This window comes from Lutjanus erythropterus, chromosome 23, assembly GCF_056507025.1.
Source record: "Lutjanus erythropterus isolate fLutEry1 chromosome 23, fLutEry1.hap2, whole genome shotgun sequence".
NCBI classification, from domain to species: domain Eukaryota; kingdom Metazoa; phylum Chordata; class Actinopteri; order Lutjaniformes; family Lutjanidae; genus Lutjanus; species Lutjanus erythropterus.
In genome coordinates this window covers 21578350-21606095 of record NC_139339.1, presented here as the reverse complement: position 1 = coordinate 21606095, position 27746 = coordinate 21578350, and the positions used below count along the sequence as shown (strand labels likewise).

The 27746-nt window shown below is 39.9% G+C and overlaps 3 protein-coding genes, 1 long non-coding RNA gene and 2 pseudogenes across 6 annotated transcripts; 1 reads left to right on the top strand and 5 right to left on the bottom strand.

Moving 5' to 3' along the window:
- The first annotated feature begins 828 nt into the window (after nt 1-828).
- LOC146306147 (immunoglobulin kappa light chain-like) lies at nt 829-3218 on the top strand. The gene is made up of 3 exons (XM_084712509.1): nt 829-883; nt 975-1340; nt 2127-3218. Exons 1-3 carry the CDS (start codon nt 853-855, stop codon nt 2582-2584), a joined length of 855 nt encoding a protein of 284 aa, XP_084568635.1. The 5' UTR covers nt 829-852; the 3' UTR covers nt 2585-3218.
- Nucleotides 3219-4934: 1716 nt separating this feature from the next.
- LOC146306146 (signal-regulatory protein beta-2-like) lies at nt 4935-7273 on the bottom strand (annotated as a pseudogene). Its single transcript, XR_014769095.1, has 6 exons — nt 7170-7273; nt 6785-7110; nt 5879-6220; nt 5640-5774; nt 5491-5531; nt 4935-5105 (listed from the first exon to the last, which is right to left on the bottom strand). The product of XR_014769095.1 is annotated as a signal-regulatory protein beta-2-like (transcript).
- Nucleotides 7274-10845: 3572 nt separating this feature from the next.
- Nucleotides 10846-11698, bottom strand: LOC146306145 (uncharacterized). Its single transcript, XR_014769040.1, has 2 exons — nt 11555-11698; nt 10846-11420 (listed from the first exon to the last, which is right to left on the bottom strand). It is a non-coding gene; the product is annotated as an uncharacterized LOC146306145 (long non-coding RNA).
- A 354-nt stretch (nt 11699-12052) lies between these two features.
- Nucleotides 12053-14919, bottom strand: LOC146306144 (signal-regulatory protein beta-2-like). Its single transcript, XM_084713182.1, has 3 exons — nt 14881-14919; nt 13000-13390; nt 12053-12435 (listed from the first exon to the last, which is right to left on the bottom strand). Exons 1-3 carry the CDS (start codon nt 14917-14919, stop codon nt 12053-12055), a joined length of 813 nt encoding a protein of 270 aa, XP_084569308.1.
- A 2219-nt stretch (nt 14920-17138) lies between these two features.
- LOC146306143 (uncharacterized) lies at nt 17139-19761 on the bottom strand (annotated as a pseudogene). The gene is made up of 4 exons (XR_014769039.1): nt 18862-19761; nt 17562-17687; nt 17445-17473; nt 17139-17342 (listed from the first exon to the last, which is right to left on the bottom strand). The product of XR_014769039.1 is annotated as an uncharacterized LOC146306143 (transcript).
- Nucleotides 19762-26422: 6661 nt separating this feature from the next.
- LOC146306142 (uncharacterized) lies at nt 26423-27746 on the bottom strand. Its single transcript, XM_084713181.1, has 5 exons — nt 27661-27746; nt 27249-27575; nt 26824-27165; nt 26610-26732; nt 26423-26433 (listed from the first exon to the last, which is right to left on the bottom strand). Exons 1-5 carry the CDS (start codon nt 27701-27703, stop codon nt 26423-26425), a joined length of 846 nt encoding a protein of 281 aa, XP_084569307.1. The 5' UTR covers nt 27704-27746.

Here is a 27746-nt window from a genome sequence, read left to right as displayed (position 1 = left end):
GCTGTTGTGCATGTGCACACTGCCAGTCTCCATCCTCTTGCATATTTAGTTGATCTTCAAAGATCAGTTTCCCTTTCTAATCAACTGAATTGCTGGGCTATAAGAGAACAGGCATCTAAAATCACATCTGACTCCTGCTCAACACATATTGCAACTTGTCCCCTGTAGGAGGCACTAAAGATCTCTGTCTACCAAAATATCCTGTTCTTAAATGGTGGTTTGCTTATTGTCACCTCAAAGGCTGTTTTTACATTCAGACAAAAGTCTAAAGCACCAAAAAAAAAAGTTTTCTTTGTCTTAGAAAGAAAGAAGTTCAAGCAGAAAGTGCAGAAGTGCAGAAAGTAGTTCCTACATGAAACTGCTCACAACAAGGTCCGTGGATTATTTTGAGCAAATTGGTCATGGTTCTTGGAAAGAGACACTGGTTTAGACTTTTTCAAATGTATTTTTTTGGTACTTGGAGCAACACAGGACTTGTGCCATTAAGTCCCATTATATTTGAAAGAAGGAAGAAATCTCTACGGCCGATATCTCCAAAACTCACACCAAAACAATATAGAAGGATAAATAGCACTACTGACCAGAGGAATATATATATATTTAACTTTGGACTGAACTGTTCCTTTAAAGTATTTGTCAAAATTGTAATTGTCAGCTTTTTTAGAATGACAAAGTGGAAAAACCTGCATTTTACATGTTCTGTGTCATTGTTATGATACACCTACCACTGTGGCCAAAGTGTAAAATGTCACACAGTTTGACCTTCTTACCAGCCAATCAAATGTAACCTCATTTTTAAGCTGTCGTCTGCTTTTTCACTCGAAACATTCAGCTCTTTACATCTCTGAGACGATGCACCTGTACACGATCCTCTTTGGAGTGTGTAAGTCTCTTGATTTGATAAACATTCAGCGTATGATTTATTAAATAAATATCTGCTTATGTTGCTATAACATTATGTCTTCTTGACCTAGTTCAAATGGCAGCTGTGATCCAGATGTCAGCAGTCAAACAGGACACTGGGGTTATATCTGCCAGTGTTGGGGACAGTGTGACTTTACGTTGCTTCTATGACAGCCAAGTGGCGATGCACTTCTCCTGGTACCGACAAACCTTAGGAGGTGGACCTGAGCTCCTGTCCAGTATTTACAAGTATGATAAACCATCCAAAGTCTTCCCCTGGATGGAGAAGAACCCTCGATTCTCTGTGCAATGGGAGGACGGGATGAATCATTTACACATCTCTGACGTCCGCTTCTCAGATTCAGCTTCGTACTTCTGCGGAAGCTCACACTCCAACGTGGTGGAATTCGGAGAGGGGGTCTTTCTAAGTGTAGAAGGTATTGTGCTTTTTGTTATAGAGACTTGCATTCCAAATATTCTTCTTTTTTTCTTTCGCCAAAGTATTCACAATTTGTCAGTGTTACTTTTTGTATAGTCAAAACTAAAAATTATACTGTTTATAATGTTATCCCTCGTCCAAAAAACTCATAGCTCCATATGTATTTATTTTTTTCTTAAATGCTATTGGCCAACCTTAATGTCTGACTGTGGGTTTTACAAACACGTTACTTTTGAAAAGTATTAAAAATAGCTATAAACTTTCACTGATTACTGTAATCGGTTTTTTCTTTGCCTGAAACGTTTTGTATATACAAGGTTTCTGCCTGACAGCGATGATATTTAATAGAACGACTGGGTCCCATAAATATAATAGCAGAGCACATGAGGAAATCTGTGTCATATGTATCAGCATAGGGTTTGGGTGCTTTTGACTGCAGTCCCTTGGTACCCCTTACAAAAAACCCACTGTGAGTCATGAAAAATTGGAATGATAGAATAAAGCACCTGTGAGATATGACAAAAAGTATACCTCGGGAGTCTGTGGGTACCTCACAGATAATTTATCTGATGGATTCAGGCGTAAGAACTCACTAATAAACATGTCAATTTGAAACATACTGTGCTTAATGGTTATCACATTCAGTTGTCATATATTTCATTTAAATTTGGCTGGATCATTAATAACATGTTTCCGTGGTGTTACAAACTCTGAACACAAATTTATTGTTGCTTTACACAGACTTACAGCAGATTCTCTGACCATTGTCCCTATGGATTTGTAGGAGCCAGCTTTAAGGAAGTAGTCCAGGGGCCAGCATGTGAGACCGTCCACCCAGGAGGCTCTGTGACTTTCAACTGTACAGTCCACACTGGGACCTGTGATGAAGAGTACACCGTTCACTGGTTCAGACATGGGTTTCACCATAAAACCTTTCACGCACACAGGAACGGGTGGAGACGTGTCTCCACACCGGGGTCTTCCTCGCAGAGCTGTGTCTACCATCTGCAGAAGACGAACCTGACCTCGTCTGACGCTGGAACCTACTACTGCGCTGTGGCCTCCTGTGGGAGGATCCTGTTCGGTACCGGAAGCGAGCTGCTGGTCAAAACTGACGCTGAAGACCAAATGGCACAGATGAGAATCTTATTCTGGCTCTCCATCATTAGAGCCGGGATTCTCCTCTTCTTTGTGGTCATTTGTTTCTTGGTTTACATCAGGAAGACCAGGAAAAACCCTTAATGCAGTTTGAGCTCAAAATGTTCACTTGAATCAGAATCTCTCTTTCAGTTAAATTACTATATATATGATCCCAAATAAATTTTGTTGTTAAGCCTTATTACACTTATTAATAAAAGTCAGTTTGAAAAAGCTATTGTTTGTTCTTCCCATGCAAAGTCAGTATTTTGTAGAGGATGAATAATTAGGTGGAGATAAAAGTAGAGCATACAATGAAAGTATGAACAACAACAAAACAATTTAACTTTTAAAGTTGTCTAATCAACCCATTAACTTTCCAACTACAGCAGCACTACACTGTAAAAAAATCCTATGAACATGAGTTCTTCTAACTTGACATACAAACATATAATGATGACACTTCAACATAAGTCATGGCTGCTTTTTTCACAATAATGAAAACACTGTGAACCATGATGAAGGTTAGTATTGTATTATGTTCCTAACCCCTGAAAATTTGAAATGAAGAACTGACTTTTCAAACTGAAAAAATGTAAGAGATAATCACATTTGTTTCTAATGGGTGTCAGAGTGACGTCAGTGTTGGTTCGACTTATTACCTTAAGCTTATTGAACATGTTTTCTCAAGTACAAGTGAATTAATATTATATAAAATGATTTAACTAGAAAAAGTTCATTTGTTTTGAATCACTGGAAAATTACCTCAACCTCTCTTTTCAAATAAATTTTACGGCAGCCCAGGCACTTACTTTTTTTTAAGTGGAAACAAATAGTTTGTTTTTACAGCGCACATGACACCAGTTATTTCTGCTAACAAGCTGTGTGCGGTTAAACACAAAGCACTATGTTGTGGCACATCAATGAACTTTTGATTCTGAACTTACAGTTTGATGACAAAAATAGGCTCCTGTGATGCACTGCAGGTCTTAGAGGTGAAGGTCCCTTTGCAGCAAAATATAGAAATCCTGCCTGAAACCACCTACTAGTCTTAAAGGCACATTTGGCCATGATTTGGTCGCCAATATATAGAAAGTTCTTTTTCACTGGCGACCACAAGATTGCTGTAAAAAGACACTCAGTGTGAAAGACGTGGCTTGTTTATGTTGTTTAAAAGATGACTGAAGTATTCTGTGTGTAGAAGAGACGCAGATGGAAAGCTTCCTTGTGTGGGTTCAGAAAATAATGTTGTCACTTGTGTTATGTTCATTGAATACACATCTGACACACAACAAACTGCTTTCTTTGACTTGTGTCATCAAAGAAGTACTACACACTTAAAGGTACAGTAGATAAGATTTATGGGGATTACTGGCAGAATATGGCAGAAAAATGCATTATAATATACATAAGTATGTTTTCATTTGTGTGTAATCACCGTAAAATAAGAATATCTTCATTACTTTCAAACGAGTCCTGTTTATACACAGGGTGTGGATCCTTTTCTATGGAGGTCATCATGTTGCACCACCATGTTTCTACAGTAGCCCAGACAAGACAAACTGACAAAACAAACACCGTCTATAGATATGACCAGCACAAATTCTCAAGTTCTCTTACATGTTTGGAAGGTGAGGATGAGTTGAGGAGTTCGCAATCTGCAAGATCTCTGCTAGATGCCACTAAATTTTACATGCAGGTCCTTTTAAACAAGTTTTTAGAACTAAATAATATAACTGTATTGTGATAAAACACATCAGTGCTGTTAATACTGAAATTTCTTCAAATTTACTAGCACTAAAATCTGCATTTCATGGGTTGAAACTTGCTCCACAGGTCAAATCATCCTGAAACATGCAAGCCCAGTGCTAACATAGAGTCAGCTGTTTATGGCAAATATACATAATTAAATTTCTATCATAAAAAAATAATGTTGACTCTCTAATCAGAGGTGGGTGTCCCACCTCACTGAGCAACTCACAGACTCACACATTCAGCTCCTGAATTCTGCATATATTGAATAAAAAGAAGTCTAGGCCTTTCTCAGTCTTGTTTATTTTTAATTTGCAATCTTTAATCATACAAAAATGTAAAACTATTAGCAGTAAAAAAAAAAAATAAAGGTTTGAAAGGCAGGCCACCCCAAAATAATAATAATAAAATACATATTTCACCCCTGGCCAAGTGCTATTTGTCCATCTAAATTTTTTTTGGTGTGAGTTGCAGAGTTTTGGAGACATCAGCCATAAAGATGTCATCCTTCCCTCCAAATAAATGGCACATAGCTTGTTGTGCTGCATAAAAAAAATAATAAAAAAAATCAAAACCATTCTTTTTCCAAGAATCATGACTCAGTTACGCAACATAATCCACAGACGTTGTTGAGAGCAGTTTCATGTAGGAACTACTTTCTTTCTGCAGTAGAATCTGCATAACACTTATTGGTCACAAGTCTGGTGAAAAAATCCTGGTGGAATCTTTACTCATGAGTCTGTCAGTCCTGTTGACGGTACCTGACATCAGAATAAAGTACAGTATCATCTGGACTGTATTTCACTGGAGCTGGTCTACAGGCGGCGCGTCTTGGAGCTGAACACACGGCTGCATAGGTGACTGCATCTCCAGTCTGAAAGACATGCAAATGCAAACATTTTGCTCTGAATGTTTGGACTCAGAGAGGTGACACACAGACCTTATTCAGTTCTTCCTTGTAAATGAAGTGAGTAAATAAAGCTTTATTCATGTGGCACTTTAAAATACACACATACAAAGTGTTTTCAGACAAAAAGTAAAAATAAATAGCAGACCAAAGATAATGAATTATAGTCAAAAGATTCAGCAAATCTGATGGATTGGAGAAAGATCCGGTGTCAGGGCTAAAACAACAAAGGCACAGACCCCTTTGGTTTTGCAGGGATGGAAAAAGGGCTGAGATTTGAGGATTGATGAATGGTTGAGGGCTGACCGAGAAGAAGAAGAGCAAAAAAAGTTAAAAGAAACAAATGAATTACCTGGTTGCCTTCGAGAGATTCATCACTGGATCTTGATGCTGCTGCAAACACAGATATCAGCTGTCAATGCTGCTGAATGTGACACAACATATTGCTCTACTTTTGCTTCAGATATACAGATAATCAACATGATATATAGTTTTACACACCTGTGGGATCTTTCTTTTGATTCTTGCAAAGTGTCCATACAAGTAGAAGTGTCACCATCCCAAGAGCAATATTTGACAGCATCAGAGCAATAACAGCTGGACTCAGATGGACAGATGTATTTAAGGTAGCCTCTCCTTTAAACATTATGAGAACGAACAACCATTTAAAGATTTTGGCAACAAACTTAAAAAAACTATTCATACAAGACGTTTTTTGAACTGAAATCTTTCTGTCTTACTGTGAATTTTAACCCTGGTCCCGTTTCCAGATGTTGTGTGTCCACACGAAGTCACAACACAGTAGTAGGTTCCAGCATCATCAGAGCTCACGTTCCTCACGGGAAAGTCGAACACACACGTAGTTTCTCCACTCGCTGTCCTCTGACAGACGTGGTTCTGACTTCCAGAGGAGTGAATCCTTTGTGGAGCAGAATGATGGGAGTTTTTCAGCCACATGACGCTCGTGAGTTCTGCTGCGCAGTGACCGACGTGAACAGAACAGCTGAGAGTCACAGAGTCTCCTGGCTGGACCGACTGAGACTCTGGCTGCTGGACCACAGAGTCACTGATCATGTTTGCACCTTTGGGAAGAAACCAAAAACTGCGATCACTGGCATGATGTTCACATTCAGCTGAATCATGAATCATTCTTGAGAACTGGGACAAAACAACAGCTCAACCTCCTAGTAATTAAATTTTTTTTATTAAATAGCATTTTTTTTGCAGCTGAGGACTTGAATTTTTGTCTTTATCAGACACAGAAAACATTTCTTTTATACATTTATTCATTTAATTAACTTGAGTATTGAGAGTTATGTCACTTCTGTCAGCATCGACTTCAAATCTGTAAGATCAATCTGGGACACATCTGTTATCTTTAGGTTGTGTTAATTTAGATTTTAAAGGCGTTTAAATTTCTTAATTGTCTGTCGTTCTGAATGATTTGTTTTTCAGCACAGAGTAAAATTAGAAGTAAAAAAAACCCAAAACATTTCATAAATTGCATAATTTTCATGGATAGAAATCATTTTAACCCCCAAAAACTGTACTTAGAGGGTTAGTAGTAATTTTTCTTTCTGGGAAGACATGATTTGTCTGATTTCTCAAGAATGGGTGTAGACTGATAAGCCCCTGAGAATGAATACCTTTAACCATCAAAAAGGTTCCTTGTCCAAAACGAACATCGTTTAAGTCCAACACTCCACAGAAGTAGGTGCCAACATCTTCCATCATTGCTGCAGATATGACCAGATGACTGTTGATGTTATCAGATTTGACTGAATATCGGTCTGTGTGCTCAGTATATGTTGTCAGATGGTATAAGGTATCCGTTAAGGACACCATCTGCAGTCTCCTTGCAGTGTTCAGTTTGCACCATATCCTTGTTCTTACTGCACTATTAATGTGACATGAAATGGTAACTGTTTGTCCTTGCTCCACTGTTTGGAAAGATGCAGGCTGAGAGATTTCACTTGGCTGTGCTTCACCTGAAACTAACGGAAAAACAAGGAGATTAAATAATACAGTCACTTCCCGCTTAAAAAGATCTCACAAATTTGTTGTTACTTACGCGCAAACCAGAGCAGGAGAACATTTAAAAGGCTCACTACCATCCTCTCTGCCAGCGTGGTCATCAGAGTGACAGTGACAGAAGACTGACATTCACCGTGCAGCTGTGAAAGGATACCAGATCTGTCAAGTACCTGATTGGTTCACCATTTTCAGCCTGCCTCATCTGATTGGCTGCTTAGTAAATCAAATCATTTTGGTCTTCACAATTAAAGGGACAGCTCACTCCCCAACACAAAAATACACATTTTTCCTCTTACCTGAAGTGCTAGATTTTTTTGGTGTGAGTTGCCAAATTTTGGAGATATATCGGCCGTAGAGATGTTTGACCTCTGACCAATATTATGGCACTAAATGGTACTAAGCTCCTCCTCTAACTTCCTACTCCAGCCTTACTGCTGGGTTAGTCCTGGCATTAAGATGACCACTGAAAATAGATATATAGATTTAGTTATAATCAGCATCCATTCAGAGACTCTGTTGGAATCCTTTACGGCTGAGAACATATTTTATTTGAAAGGTTAACTTTACCTCGGTACCACAGCTCCAAAGTCTTTCTTTTAACTTTCAGTCTATATGAAACAATACTGGTTGTTGTCAAAAGCAAGTTCAATTGTTTTTCCTCTTGCACCTGTAATACATGACAGGAAGAGAAAGGGCTTGTCATGTAACCACATCCTTTTCACACTGACATCCACTGCTTGTGAAGAAGCGCTTGTCCATCATCTTTTGTACAGTATACTTGAAAGGTCTGTTTCTTTTAGAGGTTCTCACAGAACCCAACAGGTATGAAGATAATTAGACCCAATCCAAAATGTGAGCCCTTTCTCAGTCTGCGTTCTTCTCTGTACTTGTGTTCTTGTGTACTTGAGAAACGTCATCAGTCTCAATTCAAAAGTCCGCATCTCGCCAAGTACAGTCAAATACCTGGATGTGTTCTTGCCACGCCCGTTTTATCGAGGATGCATCCGGTGGTGACTTGTGTGGAGTTGGGGCAGCCATGTATCCCAGAATGCATTTCGTAGCAACAATGGTAGAGGAGAAGACCCACAACTAAATGTTATAAGTGTCAAAATACTACTGTTTTACGTTTCGGAGACGTGTTGTCCTGCTAATGGGATGTATGAACATGCTTTATATGTGATCTCAGCGATGCTGGGTTGGTTAGAGCTGTGGAAACTCTCAGAGTAGCTAACCCCAGCAGCACTGCAGCGGTGTCAGTGTACTTCTTTGAAGTCCGTGTAAAGGAAAAAGTTTTTCTCCTAAACACATTATAGAAAATATGTCCTGAAGACATATGAAAACTAGGAACTATGTAGTTCTGAATCGCTGTTCACAATTTCTGTGTTCAGGATTTTTTGGATGGACCTTTGTCTTTAACAGGTAATATAATAATTATTACTGGGGACAAAGTCCACAGTCCTCATTCTCTGTATAACTGCTTTAAAAAAAGGTGTAAATGAAACTGAGTATGAGGCTTCGGCAGTCTGGATTAAATGAGTCAAGTGCATATCTTCCAAATACAATAACCAGATGTCATGTACCATTCAAAAGACTAATCAGTCAATGTTTTATAGCCAGTGAAGAATTCTCCCGGGCTCGACTCCCCTCATTGTGTTGCCATGGGAATTGTTTCTTTGCTGAGCTGTGGCGAAGAGATACTTGGTAGAGGAATGTAGGTAAATTGGACGCAATACAAAAAATATTCCTACATGCAACTGCCAGGACAAAAATCAAGGTTAGACGCAAGCATCTGCCCCAGGCGGAGACACCAGGTCTATAAATTTGGTGGCCAAAATACATTTTTGGTGGCCCAATTCCTCCCAATGTTTATAAATAGGACATGGGCCAAACTAAAACATTAAAGTACACACCACATTTTTCCCAAAGATGGATTCTGTCATTTCAAGTAGTTCTCATCACGCTGCTGTTTGTCCAAATGTTCATGTTTCTGATTAGCTTGTTTTTAATTAGATATTTAATGATATAAGAATGGAGTTTTATACCATGATTGACAGTTGAACTCAGCTCACAACTGAGTCAGCGGCTGTGTGGGCGGGAACTCGAAAGTGCAGCTCCAATACTGGTCACTGCTGCGCAGACTCTGACTACAAATGATGTCACTAGAGTCAGATGGCAGCGCTTGTATCTGGGATATTTTGGCTTGCTTTTTGTTTTGTGGGAGGAAGTACAACATTGTTGTCCATCTTTATTTACACTCATTGGGGACTGTATTCCCTGATGGCTGATGAGCCCACTGACAAATAAAGATGGACACTGCGGCTCCACTTCCTCCCACTGTCCAAAAATGAAACCAAAAATATCCCAGATACGAGCGCTGCCATATTGTGCTGGTGACATCATTTACAGCTAGTCTGCACATCAGTGTCAGTGTGGTGCTTTCAAGTTCCAGTCCATACAGCAGACAGAGTCAATTGTGAACACACCTCTTTTGTCTACTACTGTTCCCACCATGCTGTGCTACATTAAAGGGCCAGTTTACTGGGTTTTGAGATGCATCTGTGATTAGTGTTGCTGCTCTATCTTCATACAATGAAATCTGTGTTGCTTTGAAAAGTTACATTTGAAATTTCATGGATCAAGCTCTTTCTGTTTTGTATATTTCAATGGGGCTCAGCAAAATGTTGATATCATCTTAGATTTTTGATATCTTGATATTGTGATATGACATAAATGTTGTCTTTTCCTTGTTTTAAAAACTACATTACATTAAAGTGAACTTACCAGACTGTTCTAGTTGTTCTATCATTTGCCTTTACACTGTTAGTCATTATATTCACACTGATAGTGATGGTTATTTATGTAAAATCTCATTGTATTCATATCTTGTGAAAGCACTTATAGTCATCGCCACAGTGTTGTGGTATTTGATTTTGTCCATATCAACCTGCCCTGGGTTCAATCTTGTGCCCACACTGCAGCCTGGGATAATCAAGTTGAGGTCGAGGTCAGATGTATATTATGAAAATGATTCAGATGAATGTAAAATATCAGAGGTATCATTTCTAGTTGTTTTCATATGAATCAGAAAAGTCATCAGTGCAGACACAGGTTAACTCATTACTCACTTACTGGGCTGTGTGAGGTCACCGTATCAAACATGGTGCCACCAGCCAATCATAAACAGCATGAAGAAGCCTGATTTACTTCTGGTTTAAACACACACACACACACACACACACACACACACACACACACACACACACACACACACACACACACACATATAATGTCTCAAACTCAAAGTGGTCCAAATTTTAATTATGTTTATTTGATTATAAACAACATAAAATCCACATATATGATTTGCTTAAAAAACACTGATAAACACAAAAAGTATGAAATAATCTTGATCCTAAAAGCACGAGTGGCTTCTTTGATTTCACCTTATTTTACAATACTCTAACACAGTGTTTCTCAATTCCGGTCCTCAGGCCCCACTGCCCTGCATGTTTTAGATGTTTCTCTGCTCCAACACACCTGATTCAAATGATCAGGTTGTTGTCAGGCTTCTGCAGAGGCTTGATGATGAGCTGATCATTTGAATCAGGTGTGTTGGAGCAGGGAAACATCTAAAACATGCAGGACAAGGGGGCCTGAGGACCGGAATTGAGAAACACTGCTCTAACAAGATATAACAAGCTGTACTTTATATCAGATTATACAAAAACTAGAAATATGTTCTTTATTAGACAGCAAGAGACCCATTATTTGTTATACTTTAGAGTATATTAAGGACACATTACAACAGAACTTTACCATAAACTGAGGTGGGTTATTTCCCACTGTTAGACTCCTCCTAAGACAGGGTCTGATACTGTCTGCTGACCAAAGTTTCTTCTTAATATATCTCGGATATACATTCAACCTTCTCATTTTAGATACATGGTTTTTATTTGCAAGAAACAAAAACAGACAAAAGCAGTATAAGCTCATTAGCAATGCAGACCACAAAGAAATAATAAAAGCATGTTTAGTTCTTACTTAAAACTTAAATTTAAATCTGGATTACACCTCAAAAGAGACTCTAAGAGAATCCTGTTCTAGTCATTAAATGTAATAAGTCCACCTCTACTGCTTTGCGCTGTAGTACACACACTCGCTCCAGGTCGGATCACTCTGTTTTGTTGATCTCTTGCGCAGGTCGACACTTAGGGCAGCATAATAGAGGTTGTCTGCATTTTGGTTATCCTGGTAAGGAAATACATATATCACATATAATCATTTTGTTCTTCACACAAATTAAAACAATATGAAGGGAACAATGCAGCATGCAGTTAAGATGTAATTCAACAATTAATTTACAGTCAGCAGTTTTTATTCACCTCTGCGGTTGCTGTGGAGGGAGCTGAACATCTGGCTTGAGACTCTGGTTGTGAAACAGAAAAAGATCTTTATTTTAATTCCCTGTTCAGTGTGTTCTCTACCACCATTCACTTTCATTCATTCACTGAGGTTTAGACAGAAGCCTCAGAGACTGATGCCTTAAAATCTGGGCAAATAAAAACTGTCTACATGGCCACATACCACTTGAGATAAATGAGAAAATATAGTCAAACTTTACTCTTATTCTCTGCTTTTGCTTCAGATATACAGATAATCAACATGATATATAGTTTTACACACCTGTGGGATCTTTCTTTTGATTCTTGCAAAGTGTCCATACAAGTAGAAGTGTCACCATCCCAAGAGCAATATTTGACAGCATCAGAGCAATAACAGCTGGACTCAGATGGACAGATGTATTTAAGGTAGCCTCTCCTTTAAACATTATGAGAACGAACAACCATTTAAAGATTTTGGCAACAAACTTAAAAAACTATTCATACAAGACGTTTTTTGAACTGAAATCTTTCTGTCTTACTGTGAATTTTAACCCTGGTCCCGTTTCCAGATGTTGTGTGTCCACACGAAGTCACAACACAGTAGTAGGTTCCAGCATCATCAGAGCTCACGTTCCTCACGGGAAAGTCGAACACACACGTAGTTTCTCCACTCGCTGTCCTCTGACAGACGTGGTTCTGACTTCCAGAGGAGTGAATCCTTTGTGGAGCAGAATGATGGGAGTTTTTCAGCCACATGACGCTCGTGAGTTCTGCTGCGCAGTGACCGACGTGAACAGAACAGCTGAGAGTCACAGAGTCTCCTGGCTGGACCGACTGAGACTCTGGCTGCTGGACCACAGAGTCACTGATCATGTTTGCACCTTTGGGAAGAAACCAAAAACTGCGATCACTGGCATGATGTTCACATTCAGCTGAATCATGAATCATTCTTGAGAACTGGGACAAAACAACAGCTCAACCTCCTAGTAATTAAATTTTTTTTATTAAATAGCATTTTTTTTGCAGCTGAGGACTTGAATTTTTGTCTTTATCAGACACAGAAAATCATTTCTTTTATACATTTATTCATTTAATTAACTTGAGAATTGAGAGTTATGTCACTTCTGTCAGCATCGACTTCAAATCTGTAAGATCAATCTGGGACACATGTGTTATCTTTAGGTTGTGTTAGTTTAGATTTTAAAGGCGTTTAAATTTCATAATTGTCTGTCGTTCTGAATGATTTGTTTTTCAGCACAGAGTAAAATTAGAAGTTAAAAAAAACAAAAGATTTCATAAATTGCATAATTTTCATGGATATAAATCATTTTAACCCCCAAAAACTATACTTAGAGGGTTAGTAGTAACTTTTCTTTTTGATAAGACCTGATTTGTCCGACTTCTCAAGAATGGGTGTAGACTGATAAGCCCCTGAGAATGAATACCTTTAACCATCAAAAAGGTTCCTTGTCCAAAACGAACATCGTTTAAGTCCAACACTCCACAGAAGTAGGTGCCAACATCTTCCATCATTGCTGCAGATATGACCAGATGACTGTTGATGTTATCAGATTTGACTGAATATCGGTCTGTGTGCTCAGTATATGTTGTCAGATGGTATAAGGTATCCGTTAAGGACACCACCTGCAGTCTCCTTGCAGTGTTCAGTTTGCACCATATCCTTGTTCTTACTGCACTATTAATGTGACATGAAATGGTAACTGTTTGTCCTTGCTCCACTGTTTGGAAAGATGCAGGCTGAGAGATTTCACTTGGCTGTGCTTCACCTGAAACTAACGGAAAAACAAGGAGATTAAATAATACAGTCACTTCCCGCTTAAAAAGATCTCACAAATTTGTTGTTACTTACGCGCAAACCAGAGCAGGAGAACATTTAAAAGGCTCACTACCATCCTCTCTGCCAGCGTGGTCATCAGAGTGACAGTGACAGAAGACTGACATTCACCGTGCAGCTGTGAAAGGATACCAGATCTGTCAAGTACCTGATTGGTTCACCATTTTCAGCCTGCCTCATCTGATTGGCTGCTTAGTAAATCAAATCATTTTGGTCTTCACAATTAAAGGGACAGCTCACTCCCCAACACAAAAATACACATTTTTCCTCTTACCTGAAGTGCTAGATTTTTTTGGTGTGAGTTGCCAAATTTTGGAGATATATCGGCCGTAGAGATGTTTGACCTCTGACCAATATTATGGCACTAAATGGTACTAAGCTTGTGGTGCTTAAAGCACCAACAAATACATTTGAAAAATTCAAAACTAGTGTCTCTTTATAGAAATCATAACCCGTTTACTCAAAATAAAATAGACTGTGTTGTGATTCAATGTAAGAATTACTCTCTTGCTGCAGTAGAATCTACCAGACATACTTTCTTTCTTTCTTTACGGCTAATAAGGCTAATACAGGAAAAGATACTACTATCTATGTAGTGTTTCACTGGGTGTCAGAATCCTCCTCTAACTTCCTACTCCAGCCTTACTGCTGGGTTAGTCCTGACATCAAGATGACCACTGAAAATAGATATATAGATTTAGTTATAATCAGCATCCATTCAGAGACTCTGTTGGAATCCTTTACGGCTGAGAACATATTTTATTTGAAAGGTTAACTTTACCTCGGTACCACAGCTCCAAAGTCTTTCTTTTAACTTTCAGTCTATATGAAACAATACTGGTTGTTGTCAAAAGCAAGTTCAATTGTTTTTCTTCTTGCACCTGTAATACATGACAGGAAGAGAAAGGGCTTGTCATGTAACCACATCCTTTTCACACTGACATCCACTGCTTGTGAAGAAGCGCTTGTCCATCATCTTTTGTACAGTATACTTGAAAGGTCTGTTTCTTTTAGAGGTTCTCACAGAACCCAACAGGTATGAAGATAATTAGACCGAATCCAAAATGTGAGCCCTTTCTCAGTCTGCGTTCTTCTCTGTACTTGTGTTCTTGTGTACTTGAGAAACGTCATCAGTCTCAATTCAAAAGTCCGCATCTCGCCAAGTACAGTCAAATACCTGGATGTGTTCTTGCCACGCCCGTTTTATCGAGGATGCATCCGGTGGTGACTTGTGTGGAGTTGGGGCAGCCATGTATCCCAGAATGCATTTCGTAACAACAATGGTAGTGGAGAAGACCCACAACTTAAAGTTATAAGTGTTGAAATACTACTGTATTAGCATCACAGAATGTCATTTTAAGATTATTAAAACTTAAAATCTGTGGTCGATTCATCACGATAGCATGTAGTTTAAGATTTGCTCCGAAGTTTTCGGAGATGTGTCATCCTGCTAACGGGACGGCCAGCATACCTCGCCAGCTAGCAAGATGACCAGGCGGTTAGCATTCATGTTAACCCGCTAAAAACAGCCTTATCCCGGCTTGACCTTTTGAAATCCGCTGGCTCTGATATCTCTGTAGTAGTAAAACATGAGATATAATTTGTTTTCATCAATCAACGCGCAGTCATAGTTCAAAAGAGAAGCAATGTGCAAACCAGAAGAGGCCACTCAGTAGAGTGCAGATCCCCACCAGGCAACAGATGGTGAAGCACCTACTGCAATGCCACCACATGGGTTTGTAAAGTTACACCAAGATTCACATGAGTGAGAAGTCAGCTGTCAGTGGTTGTATAAAACAGAGCAGTCAAGCAGTCAAGAACTACTGCCTCACAGTTGTGTGTCTCCACCAACCAGTCAACATGCGTCTTGACTTTCATCGACCTAAAACTGTAAGTTATCACTTTACATGTGTGATTCCAGTGAATAAAGTCATCAGAAACAGGATGCCTTCACACAGAGACTAATTTTACAGAGGAGTACAGAGAAACATTATGATGTCACTGTGAAGCTGACCTTTGACCTTTAGTATATAAAATATCATCACCGCATTATTTATCCTCTTTGATATTTGTGTGTAATTTTGTCATAATTAGTGCATAAAAATCTTGAGTTATGGCCAAAATTGTGTTCAGTGAGGTCATTGTGACTTGACTTTTGACCACCAAATTTTAATCAGTTCATCTTTGAGTCAGTGAAAACTTTTTGTGAAGTTTGAAGAAAGTCCCTCAAGGTGTTAATGAGATATGTTCACAAAAATAGGATGAGCTGAAAACATAATGCCTCCAGCCATAAAAACCTTTTTTTTTTTTTTTTAATTTTTTTTAGATTTTTTGAGTTTACTGAATCAGCAGACAGACATGAATGTGCATAAAAAAAAGGCCTATAGATCCAGCAGTGTTCAAGATTACCTCCAGGCAAGATGCAGATCCACTGATCACAAAAAAGATCATTTAAATGATATAATGAGGAACTTTATCAAAATAACATATAGATCTCACAATTTTGAGAAACAAACGTATAACTTTGAAAATTAAACAAAAATAATAACTCTTCATTATTTCTGTGAACTTCACTATTTTTTCACTTGCTGTTCCAGCATTTGCCCTTTGTGCCTTCAAAGAATGACCAAAATTAACAAAACCAGGCCCTAAAATGGTGAGTACAGCCCCTAGTACAGTATATATCAAGCTCCTAAAGCTCCCAGAATGCACTGCAATAGGATCTTTTCATCAGACCCTCTGTGCCTTAACAGCCCATATCTAAAGTAGTCTTAAAAACCACCGATTTTGTCAGACAAAACTTGACTTTATACAACTGATGAATGAATTAACTGGTCTTCGTGTGTTCCCCTCTCCATTATTTTTAATGTAGAAAATTGTAGCATCTCTTACTTTTACCTCATCTGAAGTATGTAAACACTTCTGTCACTGCTTACTTATGTCAAAGATCTGCTCAGATGTGGAAAGGATCTATAGGTCAGATTCAGAGAAAAAACGACAATCATTGATGTAGAGACATCCTGCCTGAAACCACAGAGACGAAGACATGACAGGGTCTGAGAACTCTCCTCTTCACTGTTGTGTAACTGTTGCTATAACCATGAGACCCTTCTGTTTGTGATCGTGTGTGCAATAAACAACAAACAAAGACGAGCATTGTGTCTTTGATTCTTTTTGATGACTTTGGTCTCACGTATGAACATGCTGTATATGTGATCTCAGCGATGCTGGGCTGGTTAGAGCTGTGGAAACTCTCAGAGTAGCTAACCCCAGCAGCACTGCAGCGGTGTCAGTGTACTTCTTTGAAGTCCGTGTAAAGGAAAAAGTGTTTCTCCTAAACACATTATAGAAAATATGTCCTGAAAACATATGAAAACTAGGAACTATGTAGTTCTGAATCGCTGTTCACAATTTCTGTGTTCAGGATTTTTTGGACGGACCTTTGTCTTTAAATCAATCAATCATTTAATAAATTATTCACAACAAAGGAAGGAACAACATGTTTCAGGTTGTAGTGGTGTTTGACATTGAGACATTGAGAGCAGAAAAAAAAACATACTTAGCAGTCAAATTTTGGCTGGTTGGTTAATAACATGTTTTTGTGGTGTGAAAAACTCAGAACACGTATTTTTGACATTTGGCAACACATGATGGAAATCAAGAGAAGTTTCACAACTGTCGTCCCTTCAAAGAAGACACGTGACACAAGTGTTTCCTCAGCGCTCGAGCTTAGTTCATTGCAAGGTGAGCCTTTATATTTATTGAATTTGGTGGAATCATACACAGTGTTTGCTGGACAGAACTGGTCCAGCTCTACTGCTTTACACTGGAGTACACACATTCACTCTGGTTCTTGTCTGTCTGTCTTTTCGGTCTGCTGGCCTTGTTCACCCTCACAGCAGCGTAATGGAGGCTCTCTGCATCCTGACATGACTGGAGACAAAAAACATACAGAGGCACACAAAGGTACAGGTAAATAAAACAAAGATACTGCTGTGTTTTTAAAAAATATTTTCACTACAAGATGATACTTACCACTGCATTCGTGGTAGACGTTGCTGACTCTGGTTGTGACACACAAAATGAAAGTCCTTTTATTCAAATGCAGTATGCACTCAATACGATCTGTCAGCTTCAAAGAGTAACACTTGCCTGAACACTGGCTGCATCTTTTGTTCATCTTGTACACTTTGACAGCAAGTAAAACAACCAGGATGGTGGTGAATGCCAAAGCTCCGCTCAAGAAATACACAACAGAGCTGGGAGAGTCCACCTTATCTGTAGAGAGACAAACACCAGGAGACATTACAGAGCTCTTTTTGCTAGGTGTTTTTTCACATCTGTGTATCTTATTGATTAAAGGATGTGTTTGAGTACTTTCAAGTAATTACTGACACACCCATTTGTACATTGAGAGAGTTATTGGTTGTTGTGTTGTTTGCTCCTGCTGGCCACAAAGAGATCCTTTCGTAAAGGGATTTACATGTAAGTAACAGGTAATATAATAATAATTACTGGGGACAAAGTCCACAGTCCTCATTCTCTGTATAACTGCTTTAAAAAAAGTGTAAATGAAACTCATTATGAGGCTTCGGCAGTCTGAATTAAACGAGTCAAGTGCATATCTTCCAAATACAATAACCAGATGTCATGTACCATTCAAAAGACTAATCAGTCAATGTTTTATAGCCAGTGAACAATTCTCCCGGGCTCGACTCCCCTCATTGTGTTGCCATGGGAATTGTTTCTTTGCTGAGCTGTGGCGAAGAGATACTTGGTAGAGGAATGTAGGTAAGTTGGACGCAATACAAGAAATATTCCTACATGCAACTGCCAGGACAAAAATCAAGGTTAGATGCAAGCATCTGCCCCAGGCGGAGACACCAGGTCTATAAATTTGGTGGCCAAAGTACATTTTTGGTGGCCCAAATGTGAAACAGTACAGAAAAGGCAATGTAACGCAACTTTACACTTGATTACACTTGATTTGTGATGTGGTGTTTCGCAAGGCCATTCTTTCAGGTGAAATGAACAAGACTTCTTGGCCAGGTAAAGAAAACTTGAGAAATTATAACTTTGCATTAGCAGAGGCAAGCCTACATTGAAAATTTGTTGGCCACAGAGTAACTTTTCGTGGCATCGGGCCGTGGTTAATGTCAAACCCTGTAAGAGCCACTTGATCTGAGTTAACTCAGAATGCCGAAGCCTCATGTTGAATTTGGCTAAATATTAGAACACAAATTTGCATTAAACACGGATTAGATCTCCCACAGTTGAGTTGTGCTAGAAAGGAATTGCCCCATGGCATCTACAGACATGATCACAAGCCAATAGGAAACTCTGGTCTCTGTAATCCTTGTGTATTATATCAAAAAAGCCCTTAAAATACAAACCTATCCTTTTATCATCACTATGTATTAAATAAGACAACCTCTGCTGGAAAGTTACTTACCTTCAAGGTCCAGCTTGGTCCCGTTTCCAAACAATATGTGTCCACATGAGGCAACAGCACAGTAGTAGGTCCCAGCATGAGAAAGATCCAGGTTCTTCATTTGCAAGTTGTAGACACAGGTGTGTGTTTGTGTGTCAGGTTTCCTCTCACACTGATCATTTCTGCCTCCATGGGTGTAAATGAGTCCTGGATGAGATTCTTCAGAGTTTTTGAACCAGTAAACACTGTGTTCTCCATCACAGGTCCCAGTGTGTACTGTACAGTTCAGAGTCACAGAGTCTCCTGGCTGGACGCCTTCAGATTCTGACTGATGGACCAAAGCTGGGACGTTCAAACCTGAACCCTTTACACTGACAGTTGTACCATCGCAAAATTCAAAGTCTAATAAGTTGCTCCCTAAGCAGTAATAGGTAGCTGAGTCCAAACTTTGCAAATCTGAAATTTTCAAGTTATATTTGCTTTTTTCCGAATTAAGGGAGAAACGTGGATTATTCATAAATTCATCATGAAAGGTGCTGTTATCATTATGCTTGTAGAATGTCGACATCAGCTTTGGTTTCTGTCCCAGACTTTGTTTATACCAGTAAAACATCACTGTTGCGTCATCTTGACAGAAGCACTGCAGAGTCACAGTAGCTCCAAGATCTACTGACACAAAATGTAATGATGACTGTTTTGAAGCTGTTGTAGGAGCTGAAGAGTAAATGAAGAAACAGACACACAATTAATTTAATGCTACTATGTTGTAATAATCTGTGCTAGGATCAGCAAAAGCAAAAATAGTATAGTATATAAAAATGTACTACAGTACAGTAAACAGCAGACAGCAACAAGACACGACTTACCTATATTCACCGTGAACAGACACGTGAGATACAAAGCAAAGTTTGGAGGAGTCATCGTGTTCAGGTGCTGTGATGAGTGAATTGAATCTCTGTGCGTTCTCCTCTCTTCACAGAGAAGACTGTGTTTGATCGACCAATCAGATTGAATGTCCTATTTTGGAAACAGTGAGCACAATGTTCAGTGCCACCTACCATAGCAATGTTGGTCCTTGACAAGAGTTTTATCCACAACAACAGTAACAACAGCATGAGCCTTGAACTTGACATTAACTTTAGAGGGAGAATCACTGAATTAGAAATCACACATACTGTTTATATTTTACATCATACAACGGAGCCTCTGAATGAATTTTGACTGAATTACTTGCATATGGCCAAACAACTACTTTTGACTGCTTATGATGCCATACAATGTAAGTTGGCATACAACGCTGGAACAACATATTCAACATAATTTACCCTAATTTAAACCGTCATTCCTCTAATTTTCTGCTGTTTGATCCACCTGTATGGCACCGCATCGCATTTTCTCCATTTTATAGGCACCCATTAGTGGACTTCATCACATTTTCTCCATTGGGAGGGCACCCTAGAAGGCATTTCATTATGTTTTCTCTCAAAGGGCACCCTAGAGAGCACCTCATGACATTTTCTCCACTAGAGGGGCACCCTGGGTCACTTTCCCATGTTTTCCTCAATAGAATAACACCCTTGAGGGCACTTCATTATATTTTATCCTCTGCAAGGGCACATTAGAGGACACTTTACTCTTCTCTCTTCACCCAAGGGAACTTCACCATGTTTTCTTCACTAGAATTGTATCACTTTTTCACTGGGTGTCCTAGAGGGCATGTCATCACCTTTTCACCATGGAGGAGGCATCCAAGTGTCACCTGATCACTTTTTCATCGTAGAGGGCACTTCATCATGGGTTCTCCATTGGATAGATACGCTAGAGTGCATTCTGTGATTTACCATGCAGAGACCATGCTGATTGGCTGAGAGATGACAGTTAAGACACTTATTTGTGTGTGTGTGTGTGTGTGTGTGTGTGTGAACTCACTGCTACACCAGCCTGAAACCACTCTAGTCATTGAGTTGTTCCAAGCTTATAATACATGATGTCATGATGATTTAGGGAAATCTTCACTCTGACAGTATTAGTTAACATAAGATGACATTCTGTACTTATATTCCAGCGTTAACCATTCTGTCCTTTCCTAATGAGGGCTTGTATTTCTCATTGTCTACATAGCGTGCAATCTGCATTGAAGACACGACTCTCATTTCACACAGCTGCCCTTTCAAAATGACTTCTCTCTGCTCTTGGCTGCAGTCTGAGCTGCTGTACGCTGTGGCCTGGAGGCCACAGGCCAGTCTTCCTGTTTTCTAGCTAAGGCTTAAGTTTCCACCAGCGGAAACCAGCTCGCTGCAGTTCACACCTTGTTCACCGCAGGAGTTAAAACAAACGTCAAACACAGAGAGCTGCCCGGCTTTAACACTGCACCCTCTGCATACATTTCTGGTTAGAGAAAGGTATTAATAGATCAGAGGGGATTTTGTTTTTGAAGATGCTATGTCTATGTCTGCATGCATCCAGTGTTGTATATTACAGCATTGTCTTTTAGCGTTTTACTTTACAGCATAAGTATTTGATATCAAATCTTTCAGCTGAACCCCTTTTTTTTAATGTGCAGCACAAGTGGGTGAATGAAATGTTAAAATTTTGCTCAGTCTTTTTTTAATCTGCAGCTTCAGAGTGCTTAAAATACTAAATACTATACTTAAAGTACTTTGGTCTCTTTGCATTAACCAGCTGACTAGTCCTGGATTCGGGAGCTTCTGGTGCACATGGTGAGACTTGGACAGAACACCACCTCAGAGACTGATGGAGGTTTCATGTCAGTGAAAACAGTAGAAAGGTGGTCTGTTGATGGGTTTGCCACGTCAGTTAGCGGTTAGTTACTTTAGCAACAAGTAAAGCTATTTTTCCATCAGGACACTCTGCAGCTGTCTGACATTGGACTGTCAACAGCATATATAAGAAGTGAACAGGACCACAGCTCTCCAAAAGTGAAGCCGAAGCATGTTGAGCGCCCCCCTAGTGGCTGGCTGCAGTACAGGTCAAAACTTCCTCCAAATGTTTAGAAATAGGACATGGGCCAAACTAAAACATTAAAGTTCATGGATTCTGTCATTTCAAGTAGGTCTCATCATGCTGTTGTTTGTCCAAATGTTTGTGTTTCTAATTAGCTTGTTTTTAATTAGATATTTAATGATATAAGAATGGAGTTTTATGCCATGATTGACAGTTGAGCTCAGCTCACAACTGAGTCAGCTGCTGTGTGGGCGGGAACTCGAAAGTGCAGCTCCAATACTGGTCACTGCTGCGCAGACTCTGACTACAAATGATGTCACTAGAGTCAGATGGCAGCGCTTGTATCTGGGATATTTTGGTTTCATTTTTGTTTTGTGGGAGGAAGTACAACATTGTTGTCCATCTTTTTTTACACTCATTGGGGACTGTATTCCCTGATGGCTGATGAGCCCATTGACAAATAAAGATGGACACTGCGGCTCCACTTCCTCCCACTGTCCAAAAATGAAGCCAAAAATATCCCAGATACGAGCGCTGCCATATTGTGCTGGTGTCATCATTTACAGCTAGTCTGCACATCAGTGTCAGTGTGGTGCTTTCAAGTTCCAGCCCATACAGCAGACAGAGTCAATTGTGAACACACCTCTTTTGTCTACTACTGTTCCCACCATGCTGTGCTACATTAAAGGGCCAGTTTACTGGGTTTTGAGATGCATCTGTGATTGGTGTTGCTGCTCTATCTTCATACAATGAAGTTTGTGTTGCTTTGAAAAGTTACATTTCTGTTTTGTATATTTCAATGGAGCTCAGCAAAATATTGATATCATCTTAGATTTTTGATTTCTGATATTGTGATATGACATAAATGTTGCCTTTTCCTTGTTTTAAAAGCTGCATTACATTAAAGTGAACTTACCAGACTGTTCTAGTTGTTCTATTATTTGCCAACCAACCTATTAAACAACACGCGTATCGTGTGCACCCTGCGAAACACGCCATTATGCAGCAGGAGGTTAAGTATCTCCTTGACCACGGTTTCGCCGTCCCGAGCTGTAGCTCGTGGAAGTCTCCTTCGCTTCTCGTGCCCAAATCTGATCAGACCCCGCGTTTTTGTAATGACTACCGCAAGGTTAATGCCGTCACAAAACCAGACTCGTTCCCGCTACCCTGAATGGATGACTGCGTCGACCGTGTGGGTTCTGCCAAATACGTCACGAAATTAGACCTCCTTAAGGGCTATTGGCAGGTCCCACTCACTAGACGCGCATCTGAAATCAGCGCCTTTGTCACTCCTGATCATTTTTTACAGGACACGGTCATGCCATTCGGGTTGCGAAACGCACCAGCCACTTTTCAGCGGCTGATGAACACTGTCCTTTATGAGGTCAGGAATTGTGAGGTCTACCTCGATGACATAGTGGCCTATTCATCGACGTGGACTGAACATGTGAAAACACTTCGTGAGATTTTTGACCGTTTGTGTGCCGCCTCTTTGACACTCAACCTGACCAAATGCGAGTTTGGTAAGGCTGTTGTCACCTACCTAGGTAAGAAAGTAGGGCAAGGCCAAGTTTGCCCTGTTATGGCCAAGGTAAGGGCCATCGTTGATTTTCCGGCTCCCCGGATGCGCCGCGAGCTCCACCGTTTTTTGGGGATGGCCGGGTACTACCAGGCGTTTTGTAAAAATTTTTCTGATGTTGTTGCTCTGCTTACCAGCTTAGCAAGTCAGAAATCCCTGTTTAAATGGTCAGAAACATGTCAAGCGGCCTTTGAAGCTGCCAAAGCTCTCCTCTGCATCGCTCCTGTGCTCGCGGCGCCAAACTTCACGCGCCCCTTTAAGTTGGAGGTGGATGCCAGCACGCTCGGTGCGGGCGCGGTGCTCCTGCAGGAGGATGAGCAAGGCGTCGATCATCCAGTCTGCTACTTCTCAAAAAGTTCAAAAAACACCAGTTGCACTACGGCACTATTGAAAAAGAAGCATTGGCTTTATTGTTGGCTTTACAACATTTTGAAGTGTACATTGGGTCCAGCTCAACGCCAACCGTCGTGTTCTCTGACCACAACCCTCTTGTGTTTTTGACCCAGATGCAGAACAGTAACCAACGCCTAATGCGCTGGTCGTTGTTGCTTCAGGACTTTAGTGTTGAGATCCGTTATAAGAAGGGACTAGAGAACATCATTGCTGATACCCTGTCTAGAGCTCTTTGAATCGCACATTTACTGTAGGGGGTAAATGTCCAATTTTTAGGTAGGGGGGTGTTATGACCCTGTGGGTCATTTGTGAATGTGTTTTTGTTTTTTCCTTTTGCTATAGTGTCTCCTCTCCCTAGTGTGTGTGTGTGTTGCTGCTCCAGTGTGAATTGGGAACAGGTGGCGCTGGATGATGATGATGATGATGACGACGATTGCTGCCGCGCGATTGGTCAGGGGGCAGAGTCCTAGGCCTACATGAGCGCCGACGGCCTGCATTCTCCCTCTCCCCAGCCTCCCCACCGCAAAGAACCGCCAGCACAGTGTTACGAGTTGTTTGGTTTTGGTAATCTTTGTAGATCAGTAGATGACTGTAGTAGCTCCGAGTAATTTGTTGTTAGCACTGTGAGCATATTTCGAGGAAGCCTCGAATCCTTGAAACCTTTTGTAAATACGTGTAAATAGCAGGGCAGTTTAGTAGGGGGGGAGCAGCCTTTATTTTGTGAACCTGTTTTCTCCTGTTTATGTTTTTGTTAGGAGATCAGGGTAGTATTTTGTCATTCTTTCCCCTTTTGTTTTTTCTTCGTTAGGTAAGTTTAGGGTTTTCCTTAGATTGTTTTGTTTATTGTTTTGGCCTGTGTTTCCCCCTGAAGCAAAATAAAAACTGCTCCTTTTTTGAACCTGAAAACGTGGTTGCTGGCCTTCTTTGGTGTGGGAAGACGGAGGGAGCACATTATCTGTTGTGGCCAGGGTTCCCCTAGACCGGGACATAACAACTGTTAGTCATTATATTCACACTGATAGTGATGGTTATTTATGTAAAATCTCATTGTATTCATATCTTGTGAAAGCACTTATAGTCATCGCCACAGTGTTGTGGTATTTGATTTTGTCCATATCAACCTGCCCTGGGTTCAATCTTGTGCCCACACTGCAGCCTGGGATAATCAAGTTGAGGTCGAGGTCAGATGTATATTATGAAAATGATTCAGATGAATGTAAAATATCAGAGGTATCATTTCTAGTTGTTTTCATATGAATCAGAAAAGTCATCAGTGCAGACACAGGTTAACTCATTACTCACTTACTGGGCTGTGTGAGGTCACCGTATCAAACATGGTGCCACCAGCCAATCATAAACAGCATGAAGAAGCCTGATTTACTTCTGGTTTAAACACACACACACACACACACACACACACACACACACACACACACACACACACACACACATATAATGTCTCAAACTCAAAGTGGTCCAAATTTTAATTATGTTTATTTGATTATAAACAACATAAAATCCACATATATGATTTGCTTAAAAAACACTGATAAACACAAAAAGTATGAAATAATCTTGATCCTAAAAGCACGAGTGGCTTCTTTGATTTCACCTTATTTTACAATACTCTAACACAGTGTTTCTCAATTCCGGTCCTCAGGCCCCACTGCCCTGCATGTTTTAGATGTTTCCCTGCTCCAACACACCTGATTCAAATGATCAGGTTGTTGTCAGGCTTCTGCAGAGGCTTGATGATGAGCTGATCATTTGAATCAGGTGTGTTGGAGCAGGGAAACATCTAAAACATGCAGGACAGCGGGGCCTGAGGACCGGAATTGAGAAACACTGCTCTAACAAGATATAACAAGCTGTACTTTATATCAGATTATACAAAAACTAGAAATATGTTCTTTATCAGACAGCAATAGACCCATTATTTGTTATACTTTAGAGTATATTAAGGACACATTACAACAGAACTTTACCATAAACTGAGGTGGATTATTTCCCACTGTTAGACTCCTCCTAAGACAGGGTCTGATACTGTCTGCTGACCAAAGTTTCTTCTTAAAATATCTCGGATATACATTCAGCCTTCTCATTTTAGATACATGGTTTTTATTTGCAAGAAACAAAAACAGACAAAAGCAGTATAAGCTCATTAGCAATGCAGACCACAAAGAAATAATAAAAGCATGTTTAGTTCTTACTTAAAACTTAAATCTAAATCTGCATTACACCTCAAAAGAGACTCTAAGAGAATCCTGTTCTAGTCCACCTCTACTGCTTTGCGCTGTAGTACACACACTCGCTCCAGGTCGGATCACTCTGTTTTGTTGATCTCTTGCGCAGGTCGACACTTAAGGCAGCATAATAGAGGTTGTCTGCATTTTGGTTATCCTGGTAAGGAAATAAATATATCACATATAATCATTTTGTTCTTCACACAAATTAAAATAATATGAAGGGAACAATGCAGCGTGCAGTTAAGATGTAATTCAACAATTAATTTACAGTCAGCAGTTTTTATTCACCTCTGCGGTTGCTGTGGAGGGAGCTGAACATCTGGCTTGAGACTCTGGTTGTGAAACAGAAAAAGATCTTTATTTTAATTCCCTGTTCAGTGTTGTCTACCACCATTCACTTTCATTCATTAACTGAGGTTTAGAAACAAGCCTCAGACTGATGCCTTAAAATCTGGGCAAATAAAAACTGTCTACATGGCCACATACCACTTGAGATAAATGAGAAAATATAGTAAAACTTTACTCTTATTCTCATCAAAACAACAGCCAAACAAACTTTTTTTTTGATAAATATGAGTTAATTGTACCTCCAGAATGAAGTTGTTTTCCTCTGTGCATTTTGCAGATGATACAGGTGAGAATTATGTTTAACACAAGCAGAACTGCAACCATGCAAAGCCAGACAAATCCAGGAGAAAAGTCATGTGTCCCTGTGAAACAATGAAAAGTAGACTAAGCAAATAAATAAATAAGAAAAAAAAAGAGATTTTTTTAAAAATATGTTTTGCTCACCTTCAACACCAACATCCAGTCTTGTTCCTTTCCCAAAGAGTATCTCTCCACATGCAGCCACAGCACAGTAGTACGTTCCAGCATCAGACTGGCTCACATTCCTCTTGGATAAACTAAACACACAGCTCTGTGTAGGAGACTCAGACTCAGAGCTCTTTATACACTGACTGCTGCTGTCTGTGGGGATGTACATGATACCCATGTCGGAGTTTGTTGAATCCTCTTTGAACCAGTAAACACTGCGTTCACCGTCTCTGGTCCCAGTCTGCACCGTGCAGTTTAGAGTCACGGAGTCTCCGGGCTGCACAGAGTCGGACATCGGCTGCAGGAGGAAAGACCTGTGACTAGACTCTGAAAACAGACATTTTAGAAAGAGTTACGACAGAAAATAAACATAAAACATTTTTTTATCAGAAAATACCCCAAATACTTACGTTTTAAAACCAAAAATATTCCATAATCAAATTCAGTGAATGTAATAGTGGTGCGTCCGCAGTAGTATCGGGCCGAATCAGAGTCTTGAACATTAGAAATGTTCAGATGGTAGAAGCCTTGTCCGGCGTGAACTGAAAACCGTTTGTCATCTTTAAACTGGTTGTAGAAGGTGTTGCTGTCAGGTAAATGTTTGTAAAAAGAGGATATTACTTGAGGTTGCTCCCCTGCAACCTGCTTGTACCAACTCAGATGTTTGTCGTTGATGCTGTCACAGAAACACAGTAAAGTCACGTTGTCTCCGGGGTTAGTGTAGAGCAGAGCACCATCTGAAACACAGATCGAAGAAAATCAGGGACCTCAATAAGATTGAAATAATTCTTAGTGTTAAAAATATTGCATGTAGTGACTTACAGGCTCTAAAGAGAGGGAGGAAGAGCACATAATACATGAACATCCTTCACTCGCAGGTGGTCTTGTGCTGTATGATGGCGGTTTCA